Here is a 12,830-nt window from a genome sequence, read left to right as displayed (position 1 = left end):
AGAGAGTGAGTGTGAGTGTGTGTGTGTGTGTGTGTACCTGGATCTTCCCTACATCAGGGGTGTCAAACTCAGTTCCTGGAGGGACAGAGCCGTGCAGAGTTTAGATTCAACTCTAATTAGACACACCTGACCCAACTAATCAAGTCTTTCAGGCTTATTTGAAAACTGCATGGTATGTGTGTTGGAGCAGGGTTGGAACAAAACTGTGCCTGACCTGATGCATTCCACTGCCTTCCCCATCAGCCTGGCTCCACTGCCCTGTGGAATTGTGGGTAAGTCAGTGTTGGTTCTGTCTGGCTGCTTGTTGTCGTTGGCATCTGGGCTGAGCGAGCAAAGTTGGGAGACACTAACTCACACAGACACAGCAGGAGGCTGTTTACAGCCCAGCAGGAAATCATTAAATTAGGGTGGAGTCGCTCAAGCACTGGCCATCCCATTTACTTCATCAGACTGATCCGGGAAGGTAAAGACCCTGAGAGCATCGCCACAGCTGCCAATCACTCACACACCACTCACTATACAAAAGGCCTTGTTTTGAATATTTATTGACATCAAAGAGCACATGAATTTTGCCCCTAACATGTAAAACCGGGCTACTCTGAATTGTGCAACTCCTATTGTTCGTTTAGAAGATGCATGCTTGCTGTCCAAGTTGTCAGACATATTATATCTTGGATATACACTATATAACAGATTGCAGCTTACAGCAGTTAGTTCCAGTCCTTGGATTTGATAGGTTGAATCACTTAGACTTTTTGCTCTGTTTGTCTGAGTTTCAGACAGACTGTCAGTCTGTGTGTTAGTGGTGGGGATTTTCAGTGTCTTTCTCTGCATGTTACATAGTTACGTCAGTAGGTGGCGACAAATTAATTTTTGAATAAGTCATTGAATCACTCATTCAACCAATTGCTTTAAAGACACTGATTCATTCAGCAGAACATGTAACTGTATAAATGAGTGAGTCATTGAATCACCGATTCATTCAAAAGCAAATAAACTAAAATAAATAAAACAAAATAAATTAATTCATTTCAGTGTTCAAAGTAGAAGCACACAATTCATCAATTACCTAACAATATGCATTTAGGCTTACAAATAAAAATGATATAGTATCAGTAATTTATCTAATAAATCAATTATTTACTTTAGCTAAAAAAAATCATAATCTTCAAATAAAAAAAATAATCTTCAAACAAACTCACTTAATTTTGACAATTTCTTTGAATAATATCTTCTTTCCCCATTTAGACTTTTGAAATTTTTTCTAACAAATAAAAATGTTTCAAATATATTTTAAATGTATATAACTTCAATTCTTTATTGTTGTTGATTTTCAGAATATACATTTCCAAACAAAATAATACTTGAGTACACCAGGTCTTTATCTGCATGTTTCAAAGTTACGCCAGTAGGTGGCGAGAAATTCATTTATGAGTGAATCATTCATTCAACTGATTCGTTCAAAGAACCGATTCATTCATTCAGTGAAACAGGTGACTGTATTTCAGAGTGAGTCATTGAATCGTTTACTCAACCTATTCATTCAAAAGCACTGATTCATTCAGGAACAAAGCACCACTACTGCCTTTTGCTCTGAGATCAATTCATTGTTGGATCACACACAAAGTAACTGCAAATATTGTGTATGAAATGTAAGTTCCTTAATAATTATGCTCTTTAAATGCCAACAGAAAAATAAAAAAGAGTGAAACGTTCCGAAACCGGGATCCAAAAGGTTAAATATAATAACAACTCAACATAGTACGCTATAATTGTGTTCGAAATCAAAGTCATAAGATACACTTCATCTTGTAGTGCTTATTGCATACTGTCCAGTTTTAAGACCCAATAATGTCAGCGAGCAAAATGATGCATGCTGTACATATCAACACTAATCACATTCTCCACTTCAAAACCATCAATGTAATAAAACGTAGTGAAAGGAAAATAAGTCCTAGTCCACCCACGCCCATCTGCTGTGGAATCACTGGCTCTTTTCCACACATGAAGAACTTATTCTCTTATCCTGCACTCAATTTATGCATTTTCTGCTGCTTTTGTTGCTGTTTATCCAAATAGCAGAGGGTAGTGTCTGTTTTTGCTCTTCTTTCATGTAACGGCAGTGGTAATGATTTTCTGCTTTGTATTTGTTTTGTTCCCTCCCTTAATTAATGCCTCTTTTATAACGAAAACAAAGAGCCCTTTGAGACGCTGTCATTCAGAATCAGGCCTCTCTCTTTTCTGCTCTCCCTCGCTGTTTCTTGGCTTTGTAAAGACTCTGTAGTTGATCTAGCATCTCTCCGATATTCAAATACAGCTTCATTTTGGACGCAAATAACGACAAATGCACAAGTTGTTCTGCTAGTTTGACAGTTAGACTCGGCCTTCATCACCAATGAAGACATCAGACGGTACCACACATTCATTCATTCTACATTTTAATCGCATATTATCAAGACAAATCCTTGATTGTGTTTAAATAGCGCATTGCATGTTGACAGTCTGTTGCATCTCACTCCAAAATACAAACACTTTTATCCAAGCCAAAACATTCAATATTGAAAAGTGAATCCAAAGTCTGTTAGGAAAATCACAATTGCCAGAAAAGACGCTGAAATGGCAAGATTAAAAAGTATCAGCAAAAACTGAATTTCCGGAGCATTCGTATGCATGTTCAAATGTTCCATAATTCTCAGCATCAAACATCTCTGACCCAAAAACTGGCTTCAGGGTCGTGTTAAAGTCGTGTAAACCGGCTGCTCCCAGCTTGCACCGGGACTGTGAGACGGACTCGACAAGCTGTTGAGAACAGGAGTCACGTACGATCTTCTGGAGGAATGGAAGTACGGATATTGGTAAATGCCGGCGGGATACCCAGAAAATGTGGTGAAGTACGTCGAGTTCTGCTGGTCGGGACAGTCAGTGAGTTCAGATTGGGTCGGTGACCGGTGAGAGTCTCCGTAATGAGATGGACTCAATTGTTCTGTTTTAATGAGCGGCCTTTGTTGGTTTGGGGACCCCTTGTTCCATGCCGAAGCGCTGCTGTGAGGATGATGGTGGTAGGATGCGCTGAGACAGCCGGGACTGGAGTGCTGTCCGCTGGTGTTCTCCATGTGACCGTTTACCGGCAGGTACTGGTCGAACTCATGCACGTCGAACGGGCCCATGCCGCCGATGACGTCGCTGCTGAGCTCCGAGAGGTCCACGATGCCGAAGTCGATGTTGTGTCTTGGGTTTTCCGACACGCGCCGGGACTCCAGCTTTACGCTTTGATGCTGATCGGACTTCGGGGTGGTTGGAGGCGTGGGAGGACTGTGTGGTTGACCTGGGTTGGAAACGTTGAATGTGTTTTGTTGGGTAGAGTTGGAAAAAATAAACTACACTATATTATAATTACACTATCTTTACACTGAGCAGTTCTTAAAAGAACCATTTTTTCTTAGCGTGGAGAACATTTTCAAAATCTAAGACTCTTTTTCCACTATAAACAACCTTTTGTGGAATGGAAAGATTCCATGGATGCTAAAGGTTCTTCATGGAACCTTTATTTTTCAGAGTGTATTGGCATTGATGGTCCATGAGGAATCTTTAACATCCAACACTCTTAAAAATAAAGGTTCTTTACTCATTCAGTGGTTCCAATAAGACCCATTAACGTCCATGCACAAACGGTCCTTTACAGTGGAAAAGGTTATCAAAGTGTTCTTTACAATAAGAAAAAAAAATTCTGTTTTCTGGAAGGTTCTTTGCGGAACCAAACATGGTTCAGAACCACTTTATATTAAATGGCTTTTACTATGTACTTACATTTAAATTAATCATTTAATACAATGCACTTATTGTGTACATACATGTTTTTATATTTGGAAATTCCATCCTGTAATTACATCCGTAATTAATTTATGTAGTTACATCTGTAATTACACTGTTGCACCCCTTAAACCTAACCAAACCTGCCCCTAACTTTACCCGTAATGTGTCCACCTCAATAGCAGCAAAAGTGTTTTTCAATTCAACATGAACACAATAGGTACATTGCACCTATTCATTCTTTTATTATTAAGTGCATAGTATTGAATGACACCTAATATAAAGTGGGACCAATGGTTCTTCTACACTCTTAAAAATAAAGGTTCTTTATTGGCATTGATGGTTCCATCAAGAACCTTTAACAGCCATGGAACCTTTCCATCGCACAAAAGGTTCTTTTTAATAGTTGAAAAAGTTTCTTTAGATGATTAAAATGTTCTTTACACTTTGGAAAAATGTTTTTTTCAAGAACTGTTCACTGAAAGTTTTTTTGAGGAAGCAAAAAACGGTTCTTCTATCGCATCACTGTGAAAACCCCTCGTTGCATTTATTTTTAAGAGTGTGGAACATTTCCATTGCTCAAAAGGTTCTTTTTAAGAGCTGTTTACTGGAAGGTTCTTTGAGGAACCCAACATGGTTCTCAGTGTAAGTGCAGAGGCGCTGTGTGAACAAGATGTTACTGTAGTTCCAGAGTAAATGTGAACATGCATTTACTCATCTCACTTGCACAAAAACAGATTCAGTATTCCTCAAAATGAATGAAAACAGTGCAATGCAAACCTGCAATAATTAAAAGTATTAAATAACACAAATATATTTTATGCATTTAATCACATTTTATTAATCAATATCTTTGCAGCCGACATTCGATGATCCAATTCAGCCATATTAGTAAGCAAAAATGACTTAAAATAAACATGACATTTGTTTTTCTTTCGTTTTGTTTCATTGCTGAAGAGTGTTGAACTTTCTTCTCCTGCATTCTATGCTTCATGCAATCCAGAATGGCTGAGGCGTATTCGTTTCACTTTTGGTGTGAAAGAGCCTTTACATTTGCCGAAAATATACATTTTTAAATTAAAGGGGTCATATGATGCGATTTCAATTTTTCCTTTCTCTTTGGAGTGTTACAAGCTTTTGGAAGGTTCTTTGAGGAACCCAACATGGTTCTCAGTGTAAGTGCAGAGGCGCTGTGTGAACAAGATGTTACTGTAGTTCCAGAGTAAATGTGAACATGCATTTACTCATCTCACTTGCACAAAAACAGATTCAGTATTCCTCAAAATGAATGAAAACAGTGCAATGCAAACCTGCAATAATTAAATGTATTAAATAACACAAATATCTTTTATGCATTTAATCACATTTTATTAATCAATATCTTTGCAGCCGACATTCGATGATCCAATTCAGCCATATTAGTAAGCAAAAATGACTTAAAATAAACATGACATTTGTTTTTCTTTCGTTTTGTTTCATTGCTGAAGAGTGTTGAACTTTCTTCTCCTGCATTCTATGCTTCATGCAATCCAGAATGGCTGAGGCGTATTCGTTTCACTTTTGGTTTGGTTTAAATTTGCCAAAAATATAAAATTTTTATATTAAAAACAAATTAGCAAGCCCAGCCCAAATGAGACGCTAAAGTAACGTAACGCATTACTTTCCATAAAAAGTAACTAAGTAATGCCATTAGTTACTTTTTGTACTGAGTAACGCAATATTGTAATGCATTACTTTTAAAAGTAACTTTCCCCAACACTGATGGTTCTTCTATGGCATCGCTGGGAAAAAACCCTTTATGGAAGCTTAAAAAAGTGTAGCCTAATAAAACGCATATGACACACCACAATTTGTAAGACAATCGATCTTTCATAAATCAACTCACCACCATGGGCCGGTTGAAGGTGCATCCCTCTCATAGCCGCTTCCGTTTTGTACATTTGATCCGAGGGATGATGGGTCTTCTCGGCTCCCGCGTCCGCATCACTCTGACCCGGCTTCAGGCTCTTCCGCCTCCGCGGCTGGTACTTATAATCCGGATAGTCTTTCTTGTGCTGGAGTCGCAGTCTCTCTGCCTCTTCCACAAACGGTCGTTTCTCGCTCTCAGAGAGCAGCCTGGATGAGCCGACGCAAAGCATGGAACGGAAAAGTGCATGATCAAATTAACACAATCATGTGTGAATGATGAACAAAAATATATCCAGATTTAACTGGTAGCTGGTTTCTGGCTGCTCTAAGCTGGTGCAGACCGTCTTAGTCCAGCAACAAATCGTTTACAAGCAGCTCCACAAGATATGCCATCTATTCCTTTAAAGTATGTACATTTCACTAGTACTGTAGTTAATACAGTCTCTGTATTCCACCAGTTACTAGTACATATTCAATTAGTAAACTAGTCATTTTGGTAACACTTTACAATAAGGTTTCATTCGTTAACTACACTAGTTAACATTAACTAACAATGCACAATACTTCTACAGCATTTATTAATCATTACATTTTTAAGATCAAAAGTTGTATCTGTTAATATTAGTTAATGCACTAACATTCAAATGAACTATTATTAACTAACAATAACAAAGATAAATAAATGCTGTAAAATATTGTTAGCTCATGTTAGTTAATGCAATAAGTAATGCTAGCAAATTAAACTTTATTGTAGTGTTTCTGAACTTTCTTTGCTACTAGTACTCCATACAGTATGTGACTTTTAACAAATTGCTAATTTTCTGAGTTCTGTTGTTCATAACGGTTCACATCCGACTAGTATGTATTCCGAATCGTTGCATACACTCCAGTTGTAACTATTCACTAGATAATAGGCCTATACTTATGAGAAGCTAGTATTGATCTCATTCAACTGATTCCAGCAGTTACATTTGTTTTATTACGCGTTAAATAACTAATCTGAATTGCTGCATGGTTTACAGTTGAATTCAAAATCCTACTACTAAGATGAAACATTCTAGTGTCTAATTCAAGTGCGTGTCTATTTAATTAGTACTGGGAAACTGGAGTAAATCCTAGAGAGTACTAGTATCTGATTTAGTTCCTAGTGACGTTAAAAAGATACATTTGCCTTTTAAAATCAGTACTAGTAATATACAAAAAGCTAGTCAGTGTAAAGAGTGCTTGCCATTCACGAGCCCTAATGTTCTTCATTATTGCGCAAATACACTATGCATTGTTTACATGATGTGCTGTAAAGTGTGATCCATTGATCGATCTCCGTGATGCTGAACGGAAGTCCACGTACCTCCATAACTTTCCGAGGGTCTTGCTGAGCTCGGCGTTGTGGAGATGCGGGTATTGATCCGCGAGCTTCCTGCGCGCAGCCTGCGCCCACACCATAAACGCGTTCATGGGTCTCTTCACGTGAGGCTTGTCTTTCAAAGACCTGCTGCCCTGCATAGACATCGGAACCAGCGACCAGTCATAGCCTTTGAGGACCTGCGACACCGCGTCTCGAATGCACGGGGGGAAGCGTGCGTCCTCCTCGCTGCTCGCCGGGTTACCGGCGCCGGTTTGGGACTGCGAGCCTTGCTCGTCGGACACTGACGGAGAGGACGGAGAAGAGTCCACATCGCCGATTAAAGAAGGAGTTTTATCAGGCTCTTTTGACATTTTAAAAATGCGCAAACGAAGATAAACTAACGGTGACGATAAGAACGTTTACGCGTGATTTAGAGTTCTAGAAAGCCGTATATTCCAAACCGACTCACTGGTTTCTTGAGTCTCAAGCCTCGGTCGATCAACACTGGCGAATGCACTTGCAACATTTCACAACTTCTTGGTAGGAGTGAAGTTTTTCTGAGGTCTCTATAGTCTCGCGCTCCTCCTTCTCTCCTCTCATTGGAGGAGAAGCTTTTGCGCAACTTCTCCAATTGGTCCGTTCAGGACATCAGCAACTTTTTCAGTTAATTGAACATAATTGAGTAACAAATTAGACCATAAACCCATAAGTGCACATGGGTTCCCTGAATAATCCGGCCTTCGCCCACTGTATGTTATGAAAACGCTCCTATAACTTAATAAACATGACTTGAGTAAAACATTATAATATTTTGTATGTGAAAGACATACAACATGGTTTTCACAGCACAAATGATTCTGTCGTTAAAAGATTAAACTATATATATATATAGTTTAGAATTAATTCAATACATTCGTCAAGAGTTTTTTTTTTCCGGGTTTGATGAATAAAGTTAAATAGAACAGCATTTATTTAAAATAGAAATATTTTCTAACAATATAAGTCTCTATTATCCATTTTTATCAATTTAACACATCCTTGCTGAATAAAAGCATTTCTTTCAAAAAAAAAAGAGAGAGAGAAAAAAAAAACACTGACCCCAAACTTTTGAACGGTTGTGTATATTGTTACAAAAGATTTCTGTTTTGAATAAATGCTGTTATTTTTTAACTTTTTATTCATCAAAGAATCCTGAAAAAAAGTATCACATCAGGTTCCAATGATTTGGTGCTCAAGAAACATTTCTTCTTATTATTAATGTTGAAAACATTTTTGCTGCTTAATACTTTTGTATAAACTTTGATACATTTTTTAGGATTCTTGACTTGAACAAGGTTCAAAAGAACAGAATTTATTTGCAATATAAATGTTTTGTAGCATTATAAATGTCTTTACTGTCACCTTTAATCAATTTAATGTGTCCTTTCTGAAAAAAAAAAGTATTAAAAAAAAGAAAGAAAAAAAAAACACTGACCCCAAACTTTTGAACGGTTGTGTATATTGTTACAAAAGATTTCTGTTTTGAATAAATGCTGTTATTTTTTAACTTTTTATTCATCAAATAATCCTGAAAAAAGTATCACAGGTCCCAAAAATAAAATATTAAGCAGCAAAACTGTTTCCAATATTGATAATAAATCAGCATATTAGAATGATTTCTGAAGGATCATGTGACACTAATGATGCTGAAAATACAGCTTTGCATCGCATTAATAAATTATATTTTAAAGTATATTAAAACAGAAAACCATTATTTTAAATTGCAATTAAATTACTTTTTTTTTCTGTATTTCTGATCAAATAAATGCAGCCTTGATGAACAGAAGAGACTTCTTTAAAAAACATTAACAATCTTACTGATCCCAAACTTCAGTGTATAGTTTTGATCTTAAAGGTTCAAAGTTTTCATAAAGTTGTCACATTTGTTTTAAAGGTATACAATTTATTACTCACAATAGTTACACAGTATTTGCACAAAATACAATATGTTTTTCCTAACCGTTGTCACACGGTGAACAGTTTCTATTTCAGTAATTATTATGAAATCGAGTAGAATTAGTTTTATCGCAGATCCAGTCTGAAGGCGGTGTTGGCAGAGGCGCATTGTCCGCTGATTGGTCAGATTTCTTACGCATGCGCAGAGCGTTTGAGAAACATGGCGTCCTCCAGTGAGAGCTCCGAGAACAGCGAAAGTTTCCTGAGAAAGCGACGCGGCGATCCGCTTTTTTCAGTCAGTCTTTCACGCGACAGCTGCAGCGAGACAGTGCAAGACGAAGACTCGAGCAAATATGAGAAGAAAGTGGGCGGATCGACACAAACCGGGACCTACTGGCGCACACACTGCTGCGAGCCATTGCTTTCATCTACTGTGAGTCTGACAGGTGGCAACTCTACAGGATGCAGTTGCTAGGAGATCAGACACAATTGGTTACATCAGTTAGTTACAGTTACTAGGCTGTGCACTTGAAACCTAAAAGTTTACATTAGTGCAACGCCTGTGTATAATATAATACCTCACCTTTTTGCTTGCCAAAGTGTGAAATCACTGTATCTCGTTTTCTTTCTAGCTGTGGCTTTCACTGTCGCGTACAACCAGAACAAGCAGCTCACTGGAGAGAAAGAGCTCATGCCATGCAAGGACTACTTGAGGAGCATCAAGCGTTATGTGGGTGGCAAGATTGGCATTGCGGCCCTGGCGTATACTCCATGTTAAAACAGTCTTATTATTGTAATAAAGTTAGATTGAGTTATGCCATTTTGTCGGAGAGAAAAATGAACTGTTTTTGTCACACCTACAGCATTTCGTTGACTTTTATATGGAAGCCCATTTCCTCCACATAAGAAAACAATTGTGCTTCGGTAAATCATAATTATTACATGACATAAAAAGTCAAAATTTTGACACACTATGATTATGAGATAAAAGTTGAGATAATGAGATAATACATCATGATTATGACATAATTACATAAAACGTCAAAAAGATGAGATAAGGAGTCATAATTATAAGTCATTATGACAAAAAGCTGAAATTATGACTAAACAATGAGATAAAAACTAATAATTCTAACAAAAAAGTGACTTAAAATTATGGCACACCAAGTCATTAAAAAAAAGATAAACAAATAATACTGTGATTAAAAAGTCATTATTATAACTTTTTATTTCATAATTACATTTTTTAATGCTGTAATTATGACTACGTATCTCATAATTTTATCTTTTTGTTATAATTTTGACGTTTTGTCTGATATTTATGACATCATTTTGACTGTCTCATAATTTGACTTTTTATCTCATTATGGCTTATGCCATAGTTTTTGCTTTTTATTGAATAAGTATGACTTGGTGTGTCATAATTGCCTTTTTATCTCATAATTATGCATTTTATGTCAATTTTGGCTTATTTCAAAATTATGACTTAGTATCTCATTATTTCGACTTGTGTCATAATTTAACTTTTTATCTCTTTATGACAGTATGTCATAACGTTTACTGTTTGTATGACTTAGTATGTCATAATTATGACTATGTATCATAATTTAAACTTTTTGTTATAATTATGCATTTTTGTCATAATTTTGACTTTTTATCTCATGACTTATGTCATAACTTTTGCTTGTTATTTCATAAGTATGACTTAGTGTGTCATAATTGACTTTTTATCTCATAATTATGCATTTTATGTCAATTTTGGCTTATCTCAATATTATGACTTGGTATCTCATAATTTCGATTTATGTCATAATTTAACTTTTTATCTCTTTATGACATAGTATGTCATAACGTTTACTGTTTGTATGACTTAGTGTGTCAATTATGACTTTTTATCTCATAATTATGACTCAGTATCTCATAATTTGTCTTTTTATCTCACAATTATGACTCAGTAACTCATAATTTGACTTTTTATCTCATAATTATGACTCAGTAACTCATCATTTGACTTTTTATCTCATAATTATGACTCAGTAACTCATAATTTGTCTTTTTATCTCATAATTATGACTCAGTAACTCATAATTTGACTTTTTATCTCATAATTATGACTCGGTAACTCGTAATTTGTCTTTTTATCTCATAATTATGATTTACCAAAGCATGACTTTTTTTCTTATGTAGCGAGAATGGCCTTCCCTACTTTTATGTGATGCAAATGAATTGAATCTCATTGATTTCTTTGTTTCCTTTTATCCAGGAACTCTTTTGGTGAGTAATCATCTCTCACATTGTTTGTAAAATAAAGTCATGCACTTTTTGATTTCTAGTAGCAGTATTTGCATAGATGTGAGTTTTTACTGAATCATGGCAACAGAAGAATAAATCAGGACTTGTTCTCCCAGAATTCCCTTCAGTGTTTAGATTTTTGATTTGGGATCTCCACGAGTGTGACCGATAGAGGCTTTGAAGCCAAATCCGTTCGGTACGATGTGGCCAAGTCGCAGTGGGGAGATGATTCATCTGAACTCTTACCCCAGTGTTTTACCTCATCCCACTAACCACATCTGTGATCGTTCATCCCACCAAAATCCAAACTCTCCAGATAAACAAGAAAGCCACAAATGGCCTCAATTGGCCAATCAGGATTTAATTTAAGCCCGTTGTTGAATGGAAGACAAGAACATGTTTTTTGATTTATATTTGAATATTTCTTTTGTGTTTTACACCAGTTTTGTCATTTAAAGCTTTTCCTGATTTTAGGGATCAATCCAAGTGCATGTAACAGTGTAATGGTTTTCAGATGATTATAAATCTTTTTCCATTTTCAAAAGTATTCATACCAGGGGTGTAAAACTACAGTGATATGGATCAATGCATCAATCAATATGATGCATCGATGCAATGTGTAAAAAAAAAAGCAATACATTTTTATATATCCTATAAGTTATACTAGAAGACTTGTTTGACTATTCAGTTATTTGCTGACCACTTATTGACAGTTTGATATCTTGTTATCAGTCTTTACAGCTTTATTTTTGAAATGTCTTTTTTAAGTATTTATTTTTCTGTATAAATGTATTTATTTTTCCTTATTTATTTGCTTGTGTCTTAAGGGTTGCCTATTTTAGAAAGCACAGAATTATATTTATATATTTTATATAGTTGAATATAGTACATTTTACTTTAGATGTATATGTTTATATTTATAGTAGAATTATGGTATATTTATAATATTATTTAAAAAAACTAAAGTTGATTTTCTTTTTTTTTACGTGGATCGTATGGAAGCCTGTTTCCGCCACGGAATGAAAAATAAAAAAGGTAATTACAGACTTTTTTCCATAAAATTTTAAGTTTATATTTCACAATTCAGGCTTTTTTTCCATGCAATTCTGACATAAACTCAGGATTGCAAGATACAGACTCGCAATTTTGAAATGGCAAAATAAAATCTGTCCAAAATAGTCAGAATTGTGAGATATAAAGTCAGAATTAGAAGTTTATAGCTTGCAATTCTGTCTTGTTTTTTTTGTTTTTTTGAAAAATTCTGAGAAAAAAATCAAAAATTTAAGACATTTTTTTTTTTCATCCTGTAAGTCTCAAAATTTAATTTTTTTTAATCCGAATTTTGCCTTTTTTCCTCATAAATCTGGGAAAAAAAAGGTCAGAATTGCGAGAAAGAAATTTGAATTTTGAGATGTTGCAATTTTTAATTTAAATTTTTTATCTCATTGCAGAAATAAGCTTCCATAGGATCCCAATTAGGTTTCAGGATTTAGGATTTGCAATTTTCAATTTCAATTAAATGTTCATGTTGTATTTTGTT

The 12,830-nt window shown here is 35.5% G+C and overlaps 1 protein-coding gene across 1 annotated transcript; it reads right to left on the bottom strand.

Annotated features, from left to right (window-relative positions):
* Nucleotides 1-1,718: 1,718 nt before the first annotated feature.
* LOC107742583 (transcription factor Sox-8-like) lies at nucleotides 1,719-7,571 on the bottom strand. The gene is made up of 3 exons (XM_016555622.1): nucleotides 7,067-7,571; nucleotides 5,696-5,925; nucleotides 1,719-3,325 (listed from the first exon to the last, which is right to left on the bottom strand). The coding sequence occupies exons 1-3, from the start codon at nucleotides 7,432-7,434 to the stop codon at nucleotides 2,727-2,729; spliced, it is 1,197 nt and encodes a 398-aa protein (XP_016411108.1). The 5' UTR covers nucleotides 7,435-7,571; the 3' UTR covers nucleotides 1,719-2,726.
* Between the last annotated feature and the right edge of the window lie 5,259 nt (nucleotides 7,572-12,830).

The sequence above is a fragment of the Sinocyclocheilus rhinocerous genome, unplaced genomic scaffold (assembly GCF_001515625.1).
Source record: "Sinocyclocheilus rhinocerous isolate Xijiao unplaced genomic scaffold, SAMN03320098_v1.1 scaffold706, whole genome shotgun sequence".
NCBI lineage: Eukaryota > Metazoa > Chordata > Actinopteri > Cypriniformes > Cyprinidae > Sinocyclocheilus > Sinocyclocheilus rhinocerous.
This window is presented reverse-complemented; position numbering and strand designations above follow the sequence as displayed.